The sequence below is a fragment of the Myxine glutinosa genome, chromosome 2, assembly GCF_964187855.1.
Source record: "Myxine glutinosa chromosome 2, kmMyxGlut1.1, whole genome shotgun sequence".
NCBI classification, from domain to species: Eukaryota; Metazoa; Chordata; class Myxini; order Myxiniformes; family Myxinidae; genus Myxine; species Myxine glutinosa.
This window is the reverse complement of record NC_136262.1, coordinates 190,393,767-190,417,404: the sequence shown is the minus strand read 5'-3', so window position 1 is coordinate 190,417,404 and position 23,638 is coordinate 190,393,767. Positions and strand designations below refer to the sequence as shown.

Genomic DNA, 23,638 nt, shown 5'->3' with positions numbered 1-23,638 from the left:
TAGCAGTCAGCTTTTGCATGAGCAGTGTTAATTGTGACGTGATCCTTCAAGAGTGAAGGAACGAATGAGTATGTTCAAGAGACAGACTTGATGAAATGTCACCAACTTTCCATGGATGGAGAGACCTGTAAATTGTGACTTCAGGTGGGCTTCATGTTGAGATCTGGTGTGTGTGAAGCCAAAAAAATGGCTTTTGGCCTGACAAAGACTGCAGCTTCCCATTGGTGGGGTGGCCTTTCCCCAAGGAAAAGACAAGCTGCATTCTAGAAATATCCTCATTGCATGAATCCTTATACCACAGATGAGATGTTGGGCAGGTTATCTGGAGGCTTGAATGTCTGAAGGAGAGATAGAAAGGAACTTGTTAAGAAATGAGTCTCAAGCAACATATTGTTGGGGGAATTGGGAATTGTGTGTGTAATTTGATGTAAATTTTCCCCTTTTGTATGCTGTAAATCCTGTAAATATCACCCTCCAATTGTCAAGGTCAAAGGTCGTCCGTAGTTAAGCCATCGCACACATGGAGGAAATCATAGATGTCCCTCAGTAGTTATGTCCTTAGTAAATGTCAGTAAAAGGCTCTGTGGTCCACTAATTCATTGCGTTGCATCAACTAAATAAGATAGATTCCCCTTTTGTCAGCTATTGCCAACTGCATCGCCACTACGGTTTTGGCTGATGATCAGCGCCTTTGACTCCATTAGCCACGAGGTGAGCTCAGAGAAGAAAGGCGTGTCTCCACCTTGTCAAAGAGGGGAGGAGTGAGCCAGCCCTTGCCGACCAACCAAGGATGAGGGGTTTGGCTTTGAGAGGGCGTGGAGAGAACCGTCAAGGAGGTTCACGAAGGTTTGAGGGCGTGGCATATATAACCCACGGCGGGACGCCCCCAGGGGAGATGAGTCCTGGACAGAGGGAGATAAGAGATAAGCCTTTGGAGAGCACGCGACGCAGCGGTACGCAGGAGCAGCTTGAACCAGCGGAGCTCGAACAGCAGCAACAGCTTGAACCGGCGGAGCTCGTACCGCGGCAGCTCGCACGACCGCAGCTTGGGCGTTGACGGCGGTGCCGACCGTGGCCGCGGAGGAACGGAGCTGCCGCTCCCGGCCCGACCGTGACCCAGTTCCCGTGGACCTTCCTCTCCCTCCAGCTATCCACCTCCAGCATTCGTTCCTGCCATCATCCCCCGTGTAAGTGTGCTCGTAATCTGTCCTTTGTCTTGTCCCTGGGTTTATAAGTAAGACTGTATCGTTAAGTTAATCATTGCACTATGTCTCCTGCTCCTTCCATTGCCTTGTAAATCGCATCTCCTTTCCTTTCTGCTTAGTTGTGTGTAAATAGTAATAAATCCTGTTATTCCCGACTTTGTCTTCTACTTCTTCATGCTCTTTCGGTCGCTTTAGAGGTTTCCATCATTGCACACCTGTGGCACGATTTGGCCAACGTTACGAATATAAATCGGGTCTAGTCTCGGTAAACGGCTCACGCCGCAGTTCGCTTCGCTCGGCGCAAACATCCATTTCGCTGCGGCCGTGAGCGGGGGGTGTTCCCTCACGTGCCGGGAAGCGCTGGTATTTAGGTCATTGGACGTTTGGGCCTAAAACCCTACCCAGCGCCGACCGGGCATGGCGTCATACCCCCGGGACCACGTCGGTCAATAAAAGACGAGGGGATTAATCCCCCCTCGGTAAGGGGAACAGAGGCCGACGTTGGGTTCCGTAACAATTGGTGTCAGGAGTGTCGGATTCGGACCTGAAGCGCGAATAGCGCGCTCAAAATTTCGAGTGGCCCGAGATTTTGTTTTTAACATCCTAAATTTAAAATCGTGCCATGGATGGTCAAGGCGACGGGATGCCGGTGGGGGAATTAGAAGAGGGGTTAGGGGTAACCCAGGACCACAGGGAGGAAATGGAGGAGGAGAGCAATGAAGATGTGGTTGCGGGGGGATCAGGTGCACAAAATGGTGCCCTCGCGCACGTGGTTGCAGAGGCACAAAATAGCGGCGCTGCGGCAGCCGAGTCCGCAGTGCTGGTGAAATTGGACCTCATCGCGGCGCAGATGATGGGGTATATGGCAAAAATGGCTGAAAAATCCAGCAGGGAAATGGAACAATGGTTGGAAAGGAATAGTGAGCGGTTGGAAAGCAGAATGAGGGACGAAACGAGGGCTCAGAGAGAAAAATTGGGAAATCCAATTGAAGGGTGTAGAATAAATGAATGGGGACAATAGAATAAATGGGGACAAATTGAAGGACATAACTGCCCAGGCCAAAGAAGTAAATGAGGGACTGGCGAGGGACAAGGCCAGGTATGAGGCAAAGCGGGTGGAAAGGGACATTGACCGCAGGTTGGGCGAGCAGGTCCCACGGGTGCACGAGGAGGTAAAGCGGGTCGAGGAGCACTGGTTGGGCGAAGTGGAGAAAAGCGCGGGTAAAATGACGGGTATAGCGATCGCGACCCGGGGTATGGGGAAGCCGGCGACCGCTGAGGTACAAGTGGGAATTTTAATAAAGCCAGTGGTCGTTGAGGTGAATAAAGAAAAAGAAATAATGGGTATAGTTAAAATTGAAGAGACGACGGAGGTAGCCCAGCAGCTGGAGGAAGGAATGGAAATTGCTCAAAGTCCGTGCTCACATCACGATGCTGTGCTTAATAATCCTTATAAAGATTTGCAGGTGTTGGCGCAGGGAGGAAGAAGAACCCCGAAGGTGAGACGGGCTGCATGTGGTGCCGGGAGATTTTGTAAGAGGATGTCTGGCGCGAAGAGAATTGTCGCGCGATTGGGGTCAATATGGCACCCGGGCGTTGGTGAGGGGTCCCGTGCGAGTGGAAATGGCACGCGTGTGAGGAAAAAGTGTGCATCGGGGAATGAGCGTGTTATGAAGCGCGAGTGTGAAACCAAGTGCGAGCGAGAATGCACGTCGGGGTGTACGGAGTGGGACTAAGAGAGTGAGAGCGATACGGTGTACATGCGAGGGTGAGTGTGACTCGGGGAGTGAGTTGGTGGTGGAGCGGGTGCGAGGATGCACGTATGGGCTGAACGGCAAGAATGTGCGAGAATGCACACCTGGAATGGTCGAACGTGTGCGAGGGAGCACACCTGAGTTGGTTGTGGCGCGTGTGCGGGAGGGCACATCGGAGCACGTTAGTGGGTTGATGCAAGAGTGCACGCCGATTGTGAGTGTTACGGAGGACGTAACGGAGGAGAGGTGTGGACCGAAGTGTGCGAACGGCGAGTGTGCGCAAGAGGGTGCGCGAGAGATGTGGTGTGTAACCGGGAGTGCGTGGGATGCACTGGAGGCGCCGGGTTTGGTGAGTGTGAAAAGGGTCGCGTGGTGTGAGCATGCAAGTGAAGCATCGACGTTAACCGGGTTAGCGTTTAGGGTGACGGATAGCCGACGCAGGCGCTCGGTGCGCGGCGCGCTTTGTTGGATGCGAAGCTTCGCGCGGATCGATGCTGCATCGCCCCGCTTCGGAGCGTCACGCACGATTCGGGTCGGGCCCCGCACTGAATGGTCGGAGCCGTGTCAGAGCGGCGATCGGCGCGATTCCGGGGGAGGGGAGCCGGGTCGGACCTTCGCCCCCTGGCGGGGACGGGGTTCCGACCGGGCGAGCCTCGGTCATCGGGCCGGAGACCGCAAGGTTCCGCGCCGAGATGGTGCGTGGAATCTCGGCCCGACCAAACTGCCTCCCTTGAACCGAAGGCCGGACGGATTCAACCTGCAGGCGACCAAACCACCCGAATTCATTGCTCGGCTTTGCGAAGCCGAGTTTTAATGATGTAACGACGCACCGAGGCTCAGATATAGCGGACTGTAATGATGATAGTGTTTTGGATCCGAAGTTGAAAATAGTGAATTTGAAAAGCAAAATTTGATGATTGGCAGATTGATGATTGGTAGAATGATTGGCAGTGATTGGAAATTTTTTGATTGGCTGGAATTTGGTGAGCAAAATATATAGTGAGAAATGCCAGAGGTGATGGGATGGCAACTCTGCCATCCCTCACAGACAGGGGGCAAAGGAGGTATAGTTTTATGGGGTTTGGCAGTGAAAACTAGCCGAGGGAGGGTTTGGATAATGTATAGGGACCTAGAGATTGCCCATAGGTAACGGTAAGGTTGAGTAGCGACATTGGACAGGTAGTGGGGACATAGAGAGGGTAGTTGGGTTATAATGACGAGGGAGCGCAATAATATAAGGGGCGACGGGGAAGCGCGAGTTTTAGCAGGGCACCAGGTAGATCAGATGATGCCGTGTGGTTGTTTGGGAAGTGAAAGTGTATTCAGAAGTGTATTGTGAAAAGTGTATGGGTGAGTAATTGGTGATTGAGTGTTGTGTTGACCAAATGGTCCAGGGAGGAAGGAGGGTGCAGGAAGCACCAGGAGGAGTGATTGCACAGGTGTGCAAATACAGGTGTATGGAGAATGGTTGTGTGGAATACATGGAGTATGGAATGGATGGTATGGAGTGAGTATGGTGAAAAACTGTGGAGTGGAGTGGATGGTGCGAAGGTGTGGATGGGGGAAAGGAGGATGGACCCCATCACGAATACCCAGGGAGGGTAGTGTAAGTGTTAGGTAGAGGGTACAGGTAAATTGTGGCTGGATACTGGCATCTGTGGTGCATGTGGAAGAATGGTGTTTGGATGGGTGCATTAGTGACGTGGAAATGGCTGGGCGTGTGGCCTGTTAGTGTGTGTAGTTGGTTGAGCACTCCGCCACTGTTAGGATGTCGGCCAGGTGAGGCCGCAGGTGGGCTCTGGGAGCCGGTAGAGTTGTGGATGGGGCCCGAGGATCCGGAGGACGGACCCGGGTAGCCCAGTGCCAGAGAGGGCACCGAGTCGGGAGAGCGCCAGAGGGCCTTCCCCAGGTAGATAAGTTAGGTTAAGGAGCAGGTAAGCTCGGAGGCAACTGCAGTGGTGGAGGTGTGCAGGTGGGTAGAACTGCTGGGAGAGCCACACGACCCAGTCCTGAAATTGTGCAAAGGCACCGGGAGTTGAATCGGGGGAGTGAGACCCCAAATTGATGAAGCACCACAGTTTGGTCAATGGGAATTTGGTTCTTAAAACCGCATAGAGTAAGTTGGCCAATGGCTTGGCAGGGAAAGACCCCAGGTAGTGTAAAGTGTGTTAATGTCATTTAGAAGATAGTTAGGATTGAAATCTCCTCGCACCATCCGCATCCACTCACCTGAGGTGACAGAACGCCGCACCATGCCATGTTATTGTTTTTTTGTGCAAATGTTTGGAATGTGGGACGCATCATGACGTGGGTGTGACATTGTGCTTGTTGTTCCATCTCTCCCTCCTTATGAGGATTGATGATGAATTGGTGATGGCAAATTTGGATTAGAGGGATTGTTATGACGAATTTGGTACAGGGGAAATATGGGGAAGACGAGACAGTAGTGACGGATTTGTAAATGTGTAGATTTTTGTAAATATTGGGTAAGGGCAAGGGTAGAGTAGGTAACAGGGGGGGTGACGTCCGGTGGGGACGAGCTTTTCTCCGCTCAGTCTCCAAACGCACCTCACCTTGCATTGGCTTGTTTGATGTGTACCCTTGTGACCTTACCCCTCACTCACCTGTCTTCTGTGCCCCTGTCTCCCACCCGAGGACTGTGCTCTCTGGGCACCGAGGGAAGCGTGCGGGAGTCCGCCATGGTGTGCCAGAACTCCCGCAACCAGCATGCATTGCATTGATGCACCACTTATGGACCGCCGTCTTGCGGCCAAGCACCACTTTATGGACCCCACGTTTTGGGGCCTGGCACCTCTGCTGGAGCTGGCCATGATGGCCCAGGGTCTTGCTTGCGGACCTCGGTAAGGTGGCACCTATGCCAAACAGGTGGACCACCCTTTGTTGGCCCCTGTGGCCCTAAATAAAAATGGACACGTTTTGTGCTTTTTATTTCCAAATAGGCCGCATGAAGAAAAGAATTGGAAGACAACATCAGGAAGAACATCAGCCCAGCAGAAAAGAGGAAGACCACCACCAGTTGTTGTCTTGTGTGTTATTATGATGAACTGGTGACTGTTGCACCGAATGGTGCTTTTGGTGCTTTTGGTGATTGGTGCTTTTGGTGTTTTGGTGCTCTCTTTATAGTACTGGTGCGTCGATGCAATGCGTGCTGTCTCCTCCCTCCCAACAGGAATTTCTTTTTGTTTCCCCAAAAGAAAAATCACAGGTCCTGGGTTGCGTTTTGTAAATAGTCCAATTAACGTCACTTGTAAATAATGCTCCCCCACCGTAAATGTTTTAGTTTGAAAATAATTCCGCAATTCGGTTAGCTGTGGGTGTGAAACTGTTAGGCAGGGTGCAACGCAATTAGCGGGACATATTTATTTGTGTTTTAAAATTGTCGCACTCAGGGTCAGGTTAATTGTAGAGGGAATTACACCTACGTGTCACACTAAAGGTAAAATTTTCGGGCCGGGACGTCCCGTAAGGAAGGAGGGTGCAGTGTTGGGGATTTGGGAATTGTGTGTGTAATTTGATGTAATTTTCCCCTTTTGTATGCTGTAAATCCTGTAAATATCACCCTCCAATTGTCAAGGTCAAAGGTCGTCCGTAGTTAGGCCATCGCACACACGTAGCAAATCATAGATGTCCCTCAGTAGTTATGTCCTTAGTAAATGTCAGTATAAGGCTCTGTGGTCCACTAATTCATTGCGTTGCATCATTTAAATAAGATAGATTCCCCTTTTGTCAGCTACTGCCAACTGCATTCGCCACTACGGTTTTGGCTGATGATCAGCGCCTTTGACTCCATTAGCCACGAGGTGAGCTCGGAGAAGAAAGGCGTGTCTCCACCTCGTCATAGAGGGGAGGAGTGAGCCAGCCCTTGCCGACCAACCAAGGATGAGGGGTTTGGCTTTGAGAGGGCGTGGAGAGAACCGTCGAGGAGGTTCACGAAGGTTTGAGGGCGTGGCATATATAACCCGCGGCGGGACGCCCCCAGGGGAGATGAGTCCTGGACAGAGGGAGATAAGAGATAAGCCTTTGGAGAGCACGCGACGCAGCGGTACGCAGGAGCAGCTTGAACCAGCGGAGCTTGAACAGCAGCAACAGCTTGAACCGGCGGAGCTCGTACCGCGGCAGCTCGCACGACCGCAGCTTGGGCGTTGACGGCGGTGCCGACCGTGGCCGCGGAGGAACGGAGCTGCCGCTCCCGGCCCGACCGTGACCCAGTTCCCGTGGACCTTCCTCTCCCTCCAGCTATCCACCTCCAGCATTCGTTCCTGCCATCATCCCCTGTGTAAGTGTGCTCGTAGTCTGTCCTTTGTCTTGTCCCTGGGTTTATAAGTAAGACTGTATAGTTAAGTTAATCATTGCACTATGTCTCCTGCTCCTTCCATTGCCTTGTAAATCACATCTCCTTTCCTTTCTGCTTCGTTGTGTGTAAATAGTAATAAATCCTGTTATTCCCTACTTTGTCTTCTACTTCTTCATGCTCTTTCGGTCGCTTTAGAGGTTTCCATCATTGCACACCTGTGGCACGATTTGGCCAACGTTACGAATATAAATCGGGTCTAGTCTCGGTAAACGGCTCACGCCGCAGTTCGCTTCGCTCGGCGCAAACATCCATTACGCTGCGGCCGTGAGCGGGGGGTGTTCCCTCGCGTGCCGGGAAGCGCTGGTATTTAGGTCATAGGACGTTTGGGCCTAAAACCCTACCCAGCGCCGACCGGGCGTGGCGTCATACCCACGGGACCACGTCGGTCAGTAAAAGACGAGGGGATTAATCCCCCCTCGGTAAGGGGAAACAGAGGCCGACGTTGGGTTCCGTAACAATATGGATGGAAATGGTGGATCAGTCTCAGTTGAAGAGATGACAGAATGCTGGCTTCACTGATGTGCCCAAAAAAATTTGCAGACGTGAGAGACCCTCGATTCCCTGAAGAATGCCAGCTGAAAGGCAAATGGTGCAATTTTGTTTGAGCTATAAGGATGAATCACCCACATCAGCAAATCAAAACAAACCGTTGTCAATCTCTACAGTATCTCAAACAAATTGACGTACTCATTTTTACGAAGCGCGCTCATGGCTCACCTGAGAGGTGCTTGTGTGGAGGCAGCTTTGGGTTGCTTGTCGGGGTGTGCACGCTACAAATCTTTATAAATCCTGCCATGAGCATCATGAGTGCCAGCACCATGAGTCCAACGGCCCACCAGTATGCCTGTACATGGTACACAGCGAGTGGTAAAATAAGCACAGCAAATAAAGGCCTAGTGGTAGCCTAGGTTAATTACAAAGTCCTGAAAACAGAAAGATTTAATCTGTCATCCCATTTATGCGAACTTTGGACCACTGTAAGCAATATTACAGGTTTGGCCAAACACTAAGGCGCTTCGAAGTTAACCTGCACTTTTTGTTCTGTTACATAGATGGTGTCGTGTAATGAAGCTTATGGTAAAATAAAATGTCAAAGCAGTTGGAATTTACAAGAGATAAGCTGTATGGTTCGGTGATGTACATCTCTCGTGCAAAAGTGTATTTTGGTGGTGCAAAAGGTGTGGACATGAATCGGTGATGGACGATCAACATGCTCATGTTAAACCTTGTGTTACGATCCATAAGCAATACGAACGTTGAACACGTGATGTTGAGCAATCGCCGCATCAATGTGCATGATATTGCTGAATGACTTCGCGTTGCTACTGGAAGTGTAGAAACCATTATTGATTCATACCTGAAATTCGACAAAGTACCAAGGGGATTCCAAAATAACTCTCACTTCATTAGCAGCAAGTTGTGATGGAAAGTGTTTACCAACCCTCTCCTCATATACTCCAGATTTGTGCGTTTGTTATTTCCATCTGTTAGGAGCATCGGAAGTGCATCTGGGTGGCATCGTGATCAGGTTTCGAAGTGATGAGAACGTGAAAGCAGATGTTCTAGAATAGCTGGGTACCTGTCCAAAGATCTCTACTTCCAAATATCTATATATGTGCATATGTAATGGGACATTGGACAAATATGTATATGTAGTGGGAAATAGGACAAATATGTATATGTAGTGGGAAATGGGACAAATATGTACACGTAGTAGAAAATGGGACAATTATGTATATATATATATAATGGGAAATGGGACAAATATGTATATGTAGTGGGAAATGGGACAAATATGTATATGTAGTGGGAAATGGGACAAATATGTATATGTAGTGGGAAATGGGACAAATATGTATATGTAGTGGGAAATGGGACAAATATGTACATGTAGTGGGAAATGGGACAAATATGTATATGTAGTGGGAAATGGGACAAATATGTATATGTAGTGGGAAATGGGACAAATATGTATATATGAATGAATGAATGATCGTTTTAAGGCCATTTTCCCCGCTAGAGCGGGGGTTAGCCTTGCGGGCCCCATGACAATCATGGTTCCGGTTGAGGCAATGTTTTTATGGCCGGATGCCCTTCCTGACGCCAACCCGTGGTCGCCTCTTACGATGCGCAGGGATACGGTGTACCTATTCTAAACCGGGGTACACACCGGGATCATTCATCCCAGCAAGCTGGTACTCAATTTGCCGACCTCGGAAGGATGACAGGCTGAGTCAACCTCCCTGGCGTTAATTCAGCGATCGACCGGGATTCGAACCCGGGATTCGAACCCAGGATCCTCGGATCCTAAGCCGGCACCCTAACCGCTAAGCCAACACCAGGGTATATGTAGTGGGAAAATGCTTGAAAATTAGGGCAAGTTTCACAAACAGCTCTTCTTTTTTTTTTTTAATCCTCTCAAACAGAACCCTGTACTTTCAAATTCTTGAAAACAAACAGTGCTGGTTAACGCTAAAACATCCATGTACAAACAACATATGCCAAGGAAGAATTAAATTAAGAAAAGCAAATTTGAGAAAAATGAAGAGAAGAGGAAGGAGATTTTTGGAGAGGAGGAAGGAAATTTTTAGAGGACAGATGTGAAGAGTAGGGGAAAGTATGAAGACTAGATCGGAGGGAGAGTAGAATGAATGGCTGATGTTGGTCATGTTGACTTTGCATTGAAAAATTCTTCTGGGGAAACAGAGGAAAGAAATCTCTCAAACAAAACATTTCATTTTCAAATTCGAGAAAAATTTTACTCTGAATTAATTTGAAACGTTTTATTAACAGACGGTTCACTTTCGTCAAATAACTTCTTGCTACTCAACGTGAAACAAAAATATCGTCCAAAAAGGTAAATCATGCGACACAAAAGAATAGAGATAGGTGTTGGGATCGACGAAGAGCGTTTTACCCGAATCCACTCGGCAATATTCTCGTACAGTTCCGGGTTGAATATGGCCTTCTTTAGCCTGGCCAGTGGTCCGTCAGCATCAACGAGACGACAGCGTAAAAAAACGTCACAGTAACCTTTGAAGTCATTGCAGGGGGATCCAGGCTGCAGCAAAATAGTGGTCCCATTGAAATAATCCTTGAGGGAATCTGAACCAGAGCTTTGGCACGTGTCAGGTTTACCTGCAGAGACATGTAAAGGGTGATGATGGCAGTGGCTCACCATTAGGATGTTATGATTGCTATGCATGGGGAAAATATGAGATTCAGCTTTCGATCATTTGATAATTGCAAAAGGAAATTAACGAGCTCATCTTGCTCATCCATTAAATTCAAGGATCATGAAGGAGCCTGAGCATGCATCATGATGAACACAGACAACGGAAGACAACGTCGCGTTTTAAACGAATAGAGAGCATTTTGGATTGGAGGGGAAGTAATGGGATGGGAGAGTGGGGGACAGTCTAAGATTCAAACTTAGGGCTATAGAATACGGGACTTTCAATATGTCTCAGGAACGCCCATCCATGCCTTTCGTGCATGCGCTGCGCGATTGCTTTCATTGACCAACTTCCGCTGATCAGGGCACTTTGAACCTGGCATTTATAGTGCGAAATCAAATGGTCTTTTTAACACAATTTGCAGCATGAAAACAAAAAAGTCAAACTGAGGGCAATTCCGAAATGGTTAACCATAATCATTGTGTTCCTGGATGTAAATGGGACTCGTGAAAATATGAATATATTCATGGATGAGAGGTGTCACCTTCCTACTATTTCCTGTTAATACCAACGAACGGCTGCAATGGATAACGATAGGACAGCGAGACGGTCCGATGATTGGCGGTCTACCCACAACTCGAGAGTGTGCATCCGTCACTTAGTTGCACTAGTCAAGGATAGAAATGGGAAGAAACTCCAAACGGATTATGCTCCATTCCATAAGATCCCTGGAACTATGTTCCAGATGAGCTAAAAACGAAACAAATAATCTATTTCTTATATGGTGCTTTACATTGAGAAGAACACGACCCTCCATGAGGTACTGATTTGCTGTATCAGAAAATAAAATGGTGGCTATGGGGTGAGGAACCTGGACTGGCATCCCAGAAGTTGTGCTGAGAGCAACTGTATTGCAGACATGGATTTTAAGATGTTGGAAGCTGAGCTAATCTCAGGAGAATGACCATGCTGTGAATGGATTGTGGATACAAATTCTATCTACGTTGGCTGGTTTATGACTTTCAGGGAGAGGTTAATCTACCTGGCCTGCCTAGTCTGGTAATGTTCGTGGTGTGGCTGCACAACTTGGTGGTCGACTCTTATTTAAAGTCCTCAAATGAACCTAGAATTGGCACGAAAAAGATACACTACTCACAATAAGTTAGGGATATTGTTGGAGTGAGTTTTTATTTATTTTTATTTTTTAGGGTATTGAAATCAAGAATGCTGTGTTTTTTCACACATTAATAACCATTGAATTAGGACCAACAACTTTTTTCAACATAATTAATACACAAAATCAACCACACCGAAGAACCTACCAATATCCCTCACTTATTGTGAGTAGTGTAGCTGTGAAAAGGCAGCACTACAAAAAAATTTTAAAAAAATTAAAAAATCCCCCAAATGAAAATAAAATAATAATTATGTGCTTACCTTTGGTCATGCAACAAAGGTGGCACATTATCTTGTCATCGTCAGCATTCTCACAGGTACACTCCTCAAGATGATAGCGCTCACAGATGGAACCTGTGCATTGCTGCAAAGAGGTGTACATTTCAATATTTTCTGATCGCCTGCGTAATGTCACACATCGATCGACAATTATATTTCACATTTTTTTGCTTTCGTCCCAAAATGTCTCACTTGCTGCTCCCATCTCATTCATATTGGATGTTAATGCAAAACATACCATTATGCTCATCTTCAGCTTCCCTGGCCACCTCATGTATAGCGAATGGGAAGCTGCACATGTCATCGTTAAGCGTACTGTGTTGATGGTGCACTTTTGACAAATGACAAATAATTTTGCTTACTCCTGTCGAATATACAATTATGTTTAGAGCAGGACTATGGTTACAGATCGCGCATTAAAAGAATCATGGCTGCACTTTCCAAAAAGTTTGAAATATTCATAAAAAGGAGTCAGCCTATTTTTTTTTTTGTATACAAGATCGAGGCTCGTGAAAGAGCTAACATTAATCACACAAAAATCAAACAGACACACAAAACATATAATAAGGGGAGCGGTAGACAAGATGGGGAGAGAGGGGGAAGCACACAAACACAACATTTGAGAGCAGGGACATCGGGAGATCTGTGGGAGGGAGAGGGCTTGGGGAGAGGAAGCGTTGGAAGGAGGAGGGGGGGGGGGGGGTAGAAGTATAAAACAACAAACACATGGACACTATTAAAAACGTAACATGAACATACTAGCATACTTTTAATTTATCTGTGCAGTTCATCTAAATGGACAATAAAATAACCAGCAGCATTTTGCTTCGGGGCTGATAAACTACGTTGCTCCAGGGTAATTCTCTCAATGCTGGAGAGGCATACTTGAGGAACAAAACTATTCACAGATCTGGACAGGGGGGCGGGGGGAGGAAAAAAAAGAAAGAAAGAAATATGTCGTGTATAGCATGATCCTTGCGAAATCCCTAATATAAGTTGTTGGCCTATGTCTATGATGACCTCAAAAATACTTGGTGGTTGAATTTAGTGTCCAGATATGCAAATCCTCTTAAAATTTCAAGTTAATCAGATAAAAATTGAGGATTTTAGAAATTTGGTCTCTGTTAACCTTTTGTCCAATGTTGACCTTTTGACCCATGTTGACCTCAAAAATATTTGGGGGTTGAATTCAGTGACCAGATATGCAAATCCTCTTCGAATTTCAAGTTAATTGGATGAAAATTTAGGATTTTAGAAACTTGGCCTATGTTGACCTTTTGGCCGATGTTGACCTCAAAAATACTTGGTGGTTGAATTCAGTGACCAGATATGCAAATCCTCTTCAAATTACAAGTAAATCAGATGAAAATTGAGGATTTTAGAAATTTGGCCTATGTTGACCTAAAATATAATTGGTGGTTGAATTCAGTGACCAGCTATGCAAGTCATCTTCAAATTTCAAGTAAATCGGATGAAAATTGAGGATTTTAGAAATTTGAAAAAGTTGGTGACCATGACCTTTTGACCCCAAAACAATAGGCTTCTTGCTTATGACCAACCCTACCATTTGGTGAAGTTTCATGAAGATCAGTTGAAAATTGTGACCTGTATGGGACTGACAGACAAACAGACAGACAGAATAACGCACAAGACCAACCAATATACTTGAAAAATCTTCGATTTTCCCAAGTAATAAAAAAAAAAGAGCAGAGAAGTAGGAAACTATACGAAGGCACAATATGACCTTTACTGGCACAATCTCAGCAAAGACGACTTGGAAGATCAAATAGTTGTGCACTTCCAAAAACGTCTGCCTTAATTCTCTCCCAATCTGACCTCAAAGGCCGACCCGCTCGAATTGAGCCGCAAAGTTGGCTCTCTTTCTCTTTTCTACAAATATTACTTCGGTTTCAGCTCCCAAGAACTCGCTGCTTGTGTTCCTCCGCCATTAGCGAGACCACAAAATACTCGACAAGCCACTACATGCCACTACTCATGATTATTGTGTGGCCTTTGGCAACTCAAGGGTGGGCTGCTATGATATTTGTTTCTTCTCCTCCACTGCCAAACTATGGAACTCTTTAACTTCCCATGTATTTCCAAATATTACAACCTTCCCCTTTTCAAAAAGCAGATTTTTACTTCCACAAAACTCAGCCTATTCTCTTTCTTCACTTTTCTATCAATGCAGTTCTTTAATTCAAGGCCTCGCCTCGATGACGACTATATAGTCCATGGCAGGAGCCTTCAACATAAAAAAAAAATGTTAAAACTATCTGCAGTTCTATGAGCACTGGTCTCTCAACGAATCAGCAACTTGAACAAGAGTTCAGATCCAGCTAGGACGCACAAAAGTTACATGGTGACAGGTGCATGCCTCACCCCATTGACGCACACTTGTGTGCCTTGGTTGCAGACAGTGAAATTCCGCTTCGGAGGAGATGTGGGACAGGAGGCTCCAAAGCCATTGCACACGCCAATATGCGCACACTCAGAATCTTTGCGGCAGACCTGAGCCATAGGCCTGAATTTGCATTCAGAGGAACAACATGGACCCTGGCTGGGGCTGCAAAAGACAGGTAGAACTGAATTATAACAACAATTAGGGATCATACTGCACTCTCCAAATAAACCAATGGTTCCTCTATTTTAAGTTTGTTTGTGACACATTAGGCTTCCAAAACAACTCAAGAACCAACTTCCTTCCTGGAAGTCCATGTGTTTTATACCTCTCCCACCCCTGCCCCCGACCATTCCCAAGCATCCTCCCCCCCAAGCCCTCTCCCTCCCACAGATCTCCCGATGTCCCTGTTCTCGACTGTTGCAATTGTGTGCTTCCCTCTCTCTCGCCATCTTGTCTCCTGCTCCCTTTATCATATGTTTTATGTGTCAGTTTTTTTTGTGTGATTAATGTTCGCTTACACGAGCCTCGACCTTGTATAAAAAAAAAAAAATAAAATAAAAAAAGTGAAGTGCAAAACACTTGGATAAGCAAGCATATAACTTTATCCTGAAGCTTAAAATAAAATAGAATAACATGTCTTTCAATCCCGTCTGTGACTCTGTCTGTCCGGGGGGGAGGAGGGGATGTGGTGGGGGGGGGGGGGGGGGGGGGGGTGGCTACGCCCGGTCTGGGAGGGGCTTAAAAAACAAATCACCACCATTTTGTTTCCTCGCATAGCTTTGAGGCCTCTTGTTAGGCCTGCGGTGTCTTGCTCTCTCAGAGTTTTATTTAAACTCTAATCAATGTCATTTCATTTTTCACAGTCGCGAACATAGTTTTAGACTCGGTTGTAATAAACGGGAAGGAAATTCGATTAAAGTTACCATTTATAGAACGAAATGCATTATCAAAGGCCTGTCACATAAAGGCCATTCATTGAGACTCTCACGGCTTTATCTCGACTCTAATTCACCATCACAGTCGCTGGGATGGTTCAAGTCTCAGTTTCAGCTAAAGTTGAGAAAAATCGGCGACAAGTATTCCAACAGCCATTTTGAATGTATCGACTGGTTGGATGAGATGTGGGCACGGGGAAGGAGAGAGGGGAATGAGAGAGGGGAATGAGAGAGGGGAATGAGAGAAGGGAAGGAGAGGAGAGAATGTTCCCAAGACTTAGTTATTTATATTATTACTTCGTAAAAGTACAGCGACTGAATACTGAAGTTTGAGATCAAACCGAAGTCTAATTATATACAGAGTTTGTTTAAAGCGAGTCAACTCTTTTCCAACCATGGAATTAAACAATACAGAACTTCAAAAATGTACATAATAATGTAAACCAACGATGGAATACAATATTTATTAATAAAGATTGGTTTTAATCTATTTTTACTTTGTAAAGCGAAAAGTTTTCGATATATTCAATTTTTAAAAAATGAAGAAGAGTCATGGGCTCCATAGGCCTACGATCAGCCTCTGATGTGCATTTGAAGACTGAATCAACACGTCTTCGATCATAAATTACTTTTTGAAGAAACAAAGGTACATTTTGATTACAACTCAAGCAAAGTAAATCAGGTAATGCCCGTTTCGTTCGGAGCGATTATACACTGCCCAAAGAAGATGCGTTTCATAGCTACAGAAAATAAAATCGTGAAATCTTTAATAATATTTTTTTTCTTTTTTCGCCGAGTTCCCGTGTGTGTGTGAACCACTCTCCCCTGTGTGTGTGTGTGTGTGTGACCCACTCCCCCGTGTGTGTGACCCACTCCCCCCCCCCCCCCCGTGTGTGTGCGTGTGTGTGTGTGTGTGTGCATGCGACCCACTCCCCCGTGTGTGTGTGTGCATGTGACCCACTCCCCCGTGTGTGTGTGCGTGTGACCCACTCCCCCGTGTGTGTGTGCGTGTGACCCACTCCCCCGTGTGTGTGTGCGACCCACTCCCCCGTGTGTGTGTGCGACCCACTCCCCCGTGTGTGTGTGCGACCCACTCCCCCGTGTGTGTGTGCGACCCACTCCCCCGTGTGTGTGTGCGACCCACTCCCCCGTGTGTGTGTGCGACCCACTCCCCCGTGTGTGTGTGCGACCCACTCCCCCGTGTGTGTGTGCGACCCACTCCCCCGTGTGTGTGTGCGACCCACTCCCCCGTGTGTGTGTGCGACCCACTCCCCCGTGTGTGTGTGCGACCCACTACCCCGTGTGTGTGTGTGCGACCCACTACCCCGTGTGTGTGTGCGACCCACTCCCCCGTGTGTGTCTGTGTGACCCACTCCCCCGTGTGTGTGTGTGACCCACTCCCCAGTGTGTGTGTGACCCACTCCCCAGTGTGTGTGTGACCCACTCCCCAGTGTGTGTGTGACCCACTCCCCAGTGTGTGTGTGACCCACTCCGCAGTGTGTGTGTGACCCACTCCCCAGTGTGTGTGACCCACTCCCCAGTGTGTGTGACCCACTCCCCAGTGTGTGTGACCCACTCCCCAGTGTGTGTGACCCACTCCGCAGTGTGTGTGACCCACTCCGCAGTGTGTGTGACCCACTCCGCAGTGTGTGTGTGACCCACTCCCCAGTGTGTGTGTGTGACCCACTCCCCAGTGTGTGTGTGTGACCCACTCCCCAGTGTGTGTGTGACCCACTCCCCAGTGTGTGTGTGTGACCCACTCCCCAGTGTGTGTGTGTGACCCACTCCCCAGTGTGTGTGTGTGACCCACTCCCCAGTGTGTGTGTGTGACCCACTCCCCAGTGTGTGTGTGTGACCCACTCCCCAGTGTGTGTGTGACCCACTCCCCAGTGTGTGTGTGACCCACTCCCCAGTGTGTGTGTGTGACCCACTCCCCAGTGTGTGTGTGACCCACTCCCCAGTGTGTGTGTGACCCACTCCCCGGTGTGTGTGTGTGTGTGACCCACTCCCCAGTGTGTGTGTGACCTACCCCCCAGTGTGTGTGTGACCCACTCCCCAGTGTGTGTGTGACCCACTCCCCAGTGTGTGTGTGACCCACTCCCCAGTGTGTGTGTGACCCACTCCCCAGTGTGTGTGTGACCCACTCCCCAGTGTGTGTGTGTGTGACCCACTCCCCAGTGTGTGTGTGTGTGACCCACTCCCCAGTGTGTGTGTGTGACCCACTCCCCAGTGTGTGTGTGTGACCCACTCCCCAGTGTGTGTGTGTGACCCACTCCCCAGTGTGTGTGTGTGACCCACTCACCAGTGTGTGTGTGACCCACTCCCGTGTGTGTGTGACCCACTCCCCAGTGTGTGTGTGTGACCCACTCCCCAGTGTGTGTGTGTGACCCACTCCCCGGTGTGTGTGACCCACTCCCCGGTGTGTGTGACCCACTCCCCGGTGTGTGTGACCCACTCCCCGGTGCTCCCCGGTGTGTGACCCACTCCCCGGTGTGTGACCCACTCCCCGGTGTGTGACCCACTCCCCGGTGTGTGACCCACTCCCCGGTGTGTGACCCACTCGCCGGTGTGTGACCCACTCGCCGGTATGTGACCCACTCGCCGGTGCAGTGTGCGTGATGTGGGAGGGATGGGGGCGGGAAGGGAGAGGATTTGAGCTCTTGGTCACATTTTACATAAGATGTAATTACACATTTCAAACTGTATTTCCCATGTGCACGCACATGCATTCACCTGTTATCAAAAGTAAATATATTGTGTAGATTACATCATTTGTGGATCTGATAAATTGCTAGTAACCATTTTGTAAAACTGAATGTGCAGCATCTAAATTCTAAATGAAGATGTCCAAATGTCACACATTTCCATGCCCGTGGGATCCCCACGGGTGACCCCACTAGCAGCAATATTATAATCGGCTACGTCTGTCTGTCCTCCTAAACGGTTGTGCAGATATTCACCAAACTTGGCAGTTATGATCACATGGCAAGAATGCGCGATATAAGTATCAAAAGGTCAAATACCAAAAAATGAAATTATGGGCACATTTTTAAATTAAACTTATTATGCAATCAACATTGGGGGATGCATGAAATATGAAACGATATTTTGAATTACATCGTCAGTTCATGTCTAAGAGGTGTGGACTTAGGGTCACAGGGATCAAAACAGAAGATTTCTTAAACTCGAAATTTGATATTGGGTCATTCCTAGTTGAAAGTTTTCCTATTTTTCAACTTTGCTTTAGGTGGGAAGCATGGGGATTTGCAATGGCACACCATTAACTTTGCTCTAGTTGTTCTTCATGTTCTTCTGTTCATCCTGTTCTTTAAAATTGCACATTAACAATATACAAAGCATTTTCGGAACAGGAGCTATATTTCCAGAGGTGCTAAAGATACTTACTTCTTGATTCATGCACTTCTTGAGATTTTCTTAATTTTCTGACTTATTTTCTTTCTTTTTTAACCTAAATCTAGGTGTTATGTGCCACAAGTAACAATGCAATTTTGACAGAATCAAATCTTGGTGATTGTGCCAGGAAATACATTATATTCGACAATTTAAAATTAAGAATTGCACTTTTTTCCAAGTTTTAAAGTTGGCATTATGAGCTTCACCAAGTTGTTATTGCAAAGCTCAAAAGCAAAATTTCATGGTATCACAGTGCTGGAGACCAAGCATGCAGTGTATGAATGAGGCAAGGCTTCACAAACAAATGTGGCATGGTTCATTATGGCCTACCTGCACCTTGCGTTCAATTGTAACCGACAACGCAATTCTTCAGATGCGTCCGCATGATGACAGCATTTATCGCGGCACTGGTCAATGTAACCACAATCACACTGCTCACTTTCCTCCACAATCCCATTCCCACAGATGGGCTGTCCAGATTCTGCGATGTATACGTGACAGTATTACTCGCTATAGACGATGAGAAAACCAAAACTGTTACGATGTGCACCCATTTTAATGAGCAATATAAAAAGGCTTTTCTCCAGTTATCAAGTTCCGTCAAGTTGTGTCCGACTTCTGGTGATATTCATAATCAGATTTGCCAAACAATTCTATCCTGCACTGCTGCCCAAAGCTCTGGCAGAGAAAGCTTGGTTGCATCCTTTACCCCATCCATCTAGCATATACGATGTCTGTCTCTTCCTCTTCTTCTTCCGTAAACCATATTCCTTTCCTTAAACTTCCTTTCCTTAAACCAAGCATGGTTGACTTCTCCAAACTCGTTTTCTGCACTCATGATGTGTCCATATGACGTTTTCTGGTTTTGCCTAAAAGCTTCTAATGTACATGAATGAATGAATGAATGATCGTTTTGAGGCCATTTACCCTGCTAGAGCGGGGGTTAGCCTTGCGGGCCCCATGACAATCATGGTTCCCTGTTTTGAGGCAATGTTTTTATGGCCGGATGCCCTTCCTGACGCCAACCCTTGGTCCCCTCTTACGATGCGCAGGGATACGGTGTACCTATTCTAAATCGGGGTACACACTGTGATCATTCATCCCAGCAAGCTGGTACTCGAATTTGCCGACCTCGGAAGGATGACAGGCTGAGTCAACCCCCTGGTGTTAATTCAGCGATCGACCGGGATTCGAACCCAGGATCCTTGGATCCCAAGCCGGCACCCTAACCGCTAAGCCAAGTAATTGGTGGGCTAATTTCTTCAAGCACAGATTTGTTCGTTCTTCTTGCAGTCCATGGAATTTTAAACATTCATCTCCATAATCAGATTTCAAAACTGTCAATCTTCTTCCTTTCTTTTTCACCGTCCACGACTCGCATCCATACATTGCAACTCTAAATACAAGATATTTGTCAATCAAGATATGTCTTTCCAGATATTTGTCAATCCTGACATTACTGTTCTCCCCAATGTTAACCGTCTCTTAATTTCTCCTTCACATTCTCCACTCAGTTCAATCTTAGAACCCAGGAAGATAAAACTGTCCACTATTTCCATGTGATCGCCACCCAATCTGAACTTGTCAATCTTCACAATAGATGAGATTTTCGTCTTTTTTAGTCTTAAAGACAAGCCTTTTCACTTTCCTTCTTCACTGTCTGCAACAGGCTTTTACACTACACATCAACTTTTATGGTATTCAAAGCTAATTGAAAAGCTTAAGCAAACTTCTTTCTTAGGAAGACAAGGTAACAATTCTGAGAAGAACAAGATTATAATTTAGTAGAAAAGTTAATACAACAAATGGAATTCGGACTTGTGGTGCAAATGTGCAGGTTATGTAGGCTCGCACCAACAAAGCAGCGCTGTTGCTTGGTTTGCAATACCAAGCTGATGTTTGCAATGCTGCATGGAGAGAAACGGTTGTTGTTTGACTTGTCTCCAGATGTGGCTCTTGCATACATGATATAATTTCCTTTCTCCTTTTCATTTATCCTGGTGGAAGTTCCCGGAGTACACGAGGGTCCAGAGTCATGCTGCACAGAGGCAAAAAATATTTGTAACAAGCCCCTGACGAGCTTCACCAAAAACACCAACATAATTTTTCAATGAGGCTTCATTCATTATATTATCACATTCAAGCTTTTACTTTAGTACACATTTAGCTACCAATATGAATGTGTCTACATGCATCATTTTCATCTTTACAGCGCTTATTACCCCCGCCTGAGAGGGTATTGCATTTGAGACCGTTTGTTTGTCTGTTTGTTTGTTTGTCTGGCTGTCTTTTCCGCACAGAATAAATATGATTTTCTCTGCAACAGTCGGTCCGATTGACAGGAAATTTTCATCATAGGTGCAACTATGTAGAATTTTGTAATGATAATTATGACATCATAGGTCACGTGGTATGAGCGCCATCTTGGAAAAAACGAAAAAAATTGCACCTCTATATCTCCGAAAGCGCTGCATAGAAAATATTGAGACATGGCTCATTGTAAAGAACTCTCCATGGGGAATAAAATATGTTAATGATGATGTTATAGGTGCCTCCATTATGACATCATAATTCGACAAATACAAAATTTCATCCGATAAAGGTGAAATTTCTTGAGCATCATTTAGGGATAAATTGGTGGAGGGAAAAAAAAATGATGACGTCATCGGTCACGTGGTTAAGGTGCCATATTTGTTTGAACACAAAAGCCTTAAAAACCACTGGAAACACGTCCTGGCGAGGGTCTGTAATCTCTGATTGCTCTTTCTAGTTCACATTTGTGGTGAACAGGCAAAAAAAAATGAGTAGAAAAATTATTTTGAGAGGTATACGAGGGTCTTTCAAATTTCATCTTGACTTCTATATATATAAAGTAGAGTTGGCCTCTGTGTCTGTATCCTGATCTACGATCTCTAAGATCTCGAGAACCCGTGGACGGATTTGCGAGCGGAAAGTACTGTTCGACTCGGGATGGTCCCAGGAATGTCACGGAGACATAAACATTTAAAAAATTTCGGGTTTTAAAATTAGCGTATTATTAGCACTAGCAGAAGAGAGAGGGATTCGAAGGGAGGGAGCGCAGCGCTTCTGACTACAGCACACCTTAAAATTAAAAAAAACTTCGGGTTTTAAAATTAGTGTGTTACGCGTAATTAGCGCTAGCAGAAGAGGGAGGGAATCTAAGGGAGGGAGCGCAGTGCTCCCTCCAGCGCTTCTGTTAGCGTAATTAGCGTATTTCGGAACGTTAATTTTTCAACTTCATTATTCGGAATCAGTACGTCCCAGAGAACCTTCGTAACGTTACTTTTTCAACTTCATCCGATTGACATGGGACCAACGGCATGTGACAAAGAGTGAAACATACAGGCTACATTTATTTGACGACAATGAGTTCCGACTTCCGACCTCGGTGGGATGACAGGCTGAGTCAACCCCCCTGGTGTGAAGGGGGAGGAGGAGGGGAGGGGGAAGAGAAGGGGAGGGGAACGAGGGGGAAGGGGATGGGAGGGGGGGAGGGGGAGGGGGGAAGGGGGGAGGGGGAGGGGGAAGGGGGGAGGGGAGGGGGGGGAGGGGAAAGGGGGGGAGGGGGAGGGGAGGGGCCCTTCTTCCCCTGGGCACCCCCCGCACCCTTCCCTCCCCCCCTTCCCCTCCCCCCCTTCCCCTCCCCCCCCTCCCCCCTCCCCCCTCCCCCCCCTTCCCCCTCCCCCCCCCCATTCCCCTCCCCTCCTCTTCCCCCTCCCCTCCTCCTCCCCCGCTTCCCCCTCCCCCCCTCCCCCCCCGTTCCCCTCCCCTCCTCTTCCCCCTCCCCTCCTCCTCCCACTCCCGTGCAAAGCCGGGTACCTCTGCTAGTTTGTTTATAAAAGTAGGAGCAATGCATGTGGACTAATCATTTTTGTCAGAATTTGCATTTAGTGTTGGCAACAAATAACCATAATTGCACATTTTCCAAGGGTGACAACAATTAAAACGAAATATCAAAGATAGAGATGAGCAGATAATTACGGAATTTATGATCAACCAAAAATCATTCATTTTAAAATTTATAGACAATTGCATGCACAACATGGTGAAGATTGCCCGTCAAGGAAGGTTGTGTACAAGTTGGGTTTAATGAACACTATAGAAATCGAGATTAAATTTTAACAACCCTTGTTTATTACACCATCCCCATGCAGCAGAACAGTGTTTTGCAATCACGAGTGTGTGTATGTGTGTGTGTATGTGTGTATGTGTCTGTCCATGTGTGTGTGTGTGTGTGTGTGTGTGTGTGTGTGTGTGTGTGTGTGTGTGTGTGTGTGTGTGTGTGTGTGTGGGTTTGTCCATGTGTGTGTGTGCGTGTGTGTGTGCATGTCTGTCCGTGTGTGTGTGTGCATGTATGTCTGTGTGTGTCTGTCCGTGTGTGTGTGTGTGTGTGTGTGTGTGTATGTATGCGTGTCTGTCAGTGTGTGTGTGTGCGCGCATGTGCGCGTGCCTGTCCGTGTGTGTGTACGTGTCTGTCCGTGTGTGACTGTGTGTGTGTGTGTGTGTGTGTGTCTGTGTGCGTGTGTGTGTGTCTGTCCGTGTGTCCGTGTGTGTGTCTGTCTGTCCGTGTGTGTGTCTGTGTCTGTCTGTCTGTCTCTGTGTGTGTGTGTATGTCTGTCCGTGTGTGTGTGCGTATGTCTGTCCGTGTGTGTGTATGTATGTCTGTCCGTGTGTGTGTGTATGTGTCTGTCTGTCCGTGTGTGTATGTGTCTGTGTGTCTGTCCGTGTGTGTCTGTCCGTGTGTGTCTGTCCGTGTGTGTCTGTCCGTGTGTGGTTTTTTTTAATAGCTGTTTTCGTCATTTAGTTTGAGTAGAAAGTGGAAGGAGTTGGGCCTTGCATTTTCAGATGCTTTCTAGTTTTGTTTGAAACTTCCATTTCTGGTTTAAATGCTTCTTCAAG

At 47.0% G+C, this 23,638-nt stretch overlaps 1 protein-coding gene across 2 annotated transcripts in view; it reads right to left on the bottom strand.

The window, feature by feature from the left end:
- The window catches only part of ADAM10 (ADAM metallopeptidase domain 10), a 175,545-nt gene that overhangs the window by 5,899 nt on the left and 146,008 nt on the right, over window positions 1-23,638 (bottom strand). For both annotated transcript variants that reach the window (XM_068106543.2, XM_068106544.2), the window contains 6 exons: window positions 20,573-20,756; window positions 19,049-19,199; window positions 14,348-14,531; window positions 11,948-12,050; window positions 10,252-10,472; window positions 8,052-8,178 (listed from right to left, as the gene is read on the bottom strand). In XM_068106543.2, coding sequence (XP_067962644.2) covers window positions 8,052-8,178; window positions 10,252-10,472; window positions 11,948-12,050; window positions 14,348-14,531; window positions 19,049-19,199; window positions 20,573-20,756 — 970 coding nt within the window. The remainder of the gene's footprint in view (window positions 1-8,051; window positions 8,179-10,251; window positions 10,473-11,947; window positions 12,051-14,347; window positions 14,532-19,048; window positions 19,200-20,572; window positions 20,757-23,638) is intronic.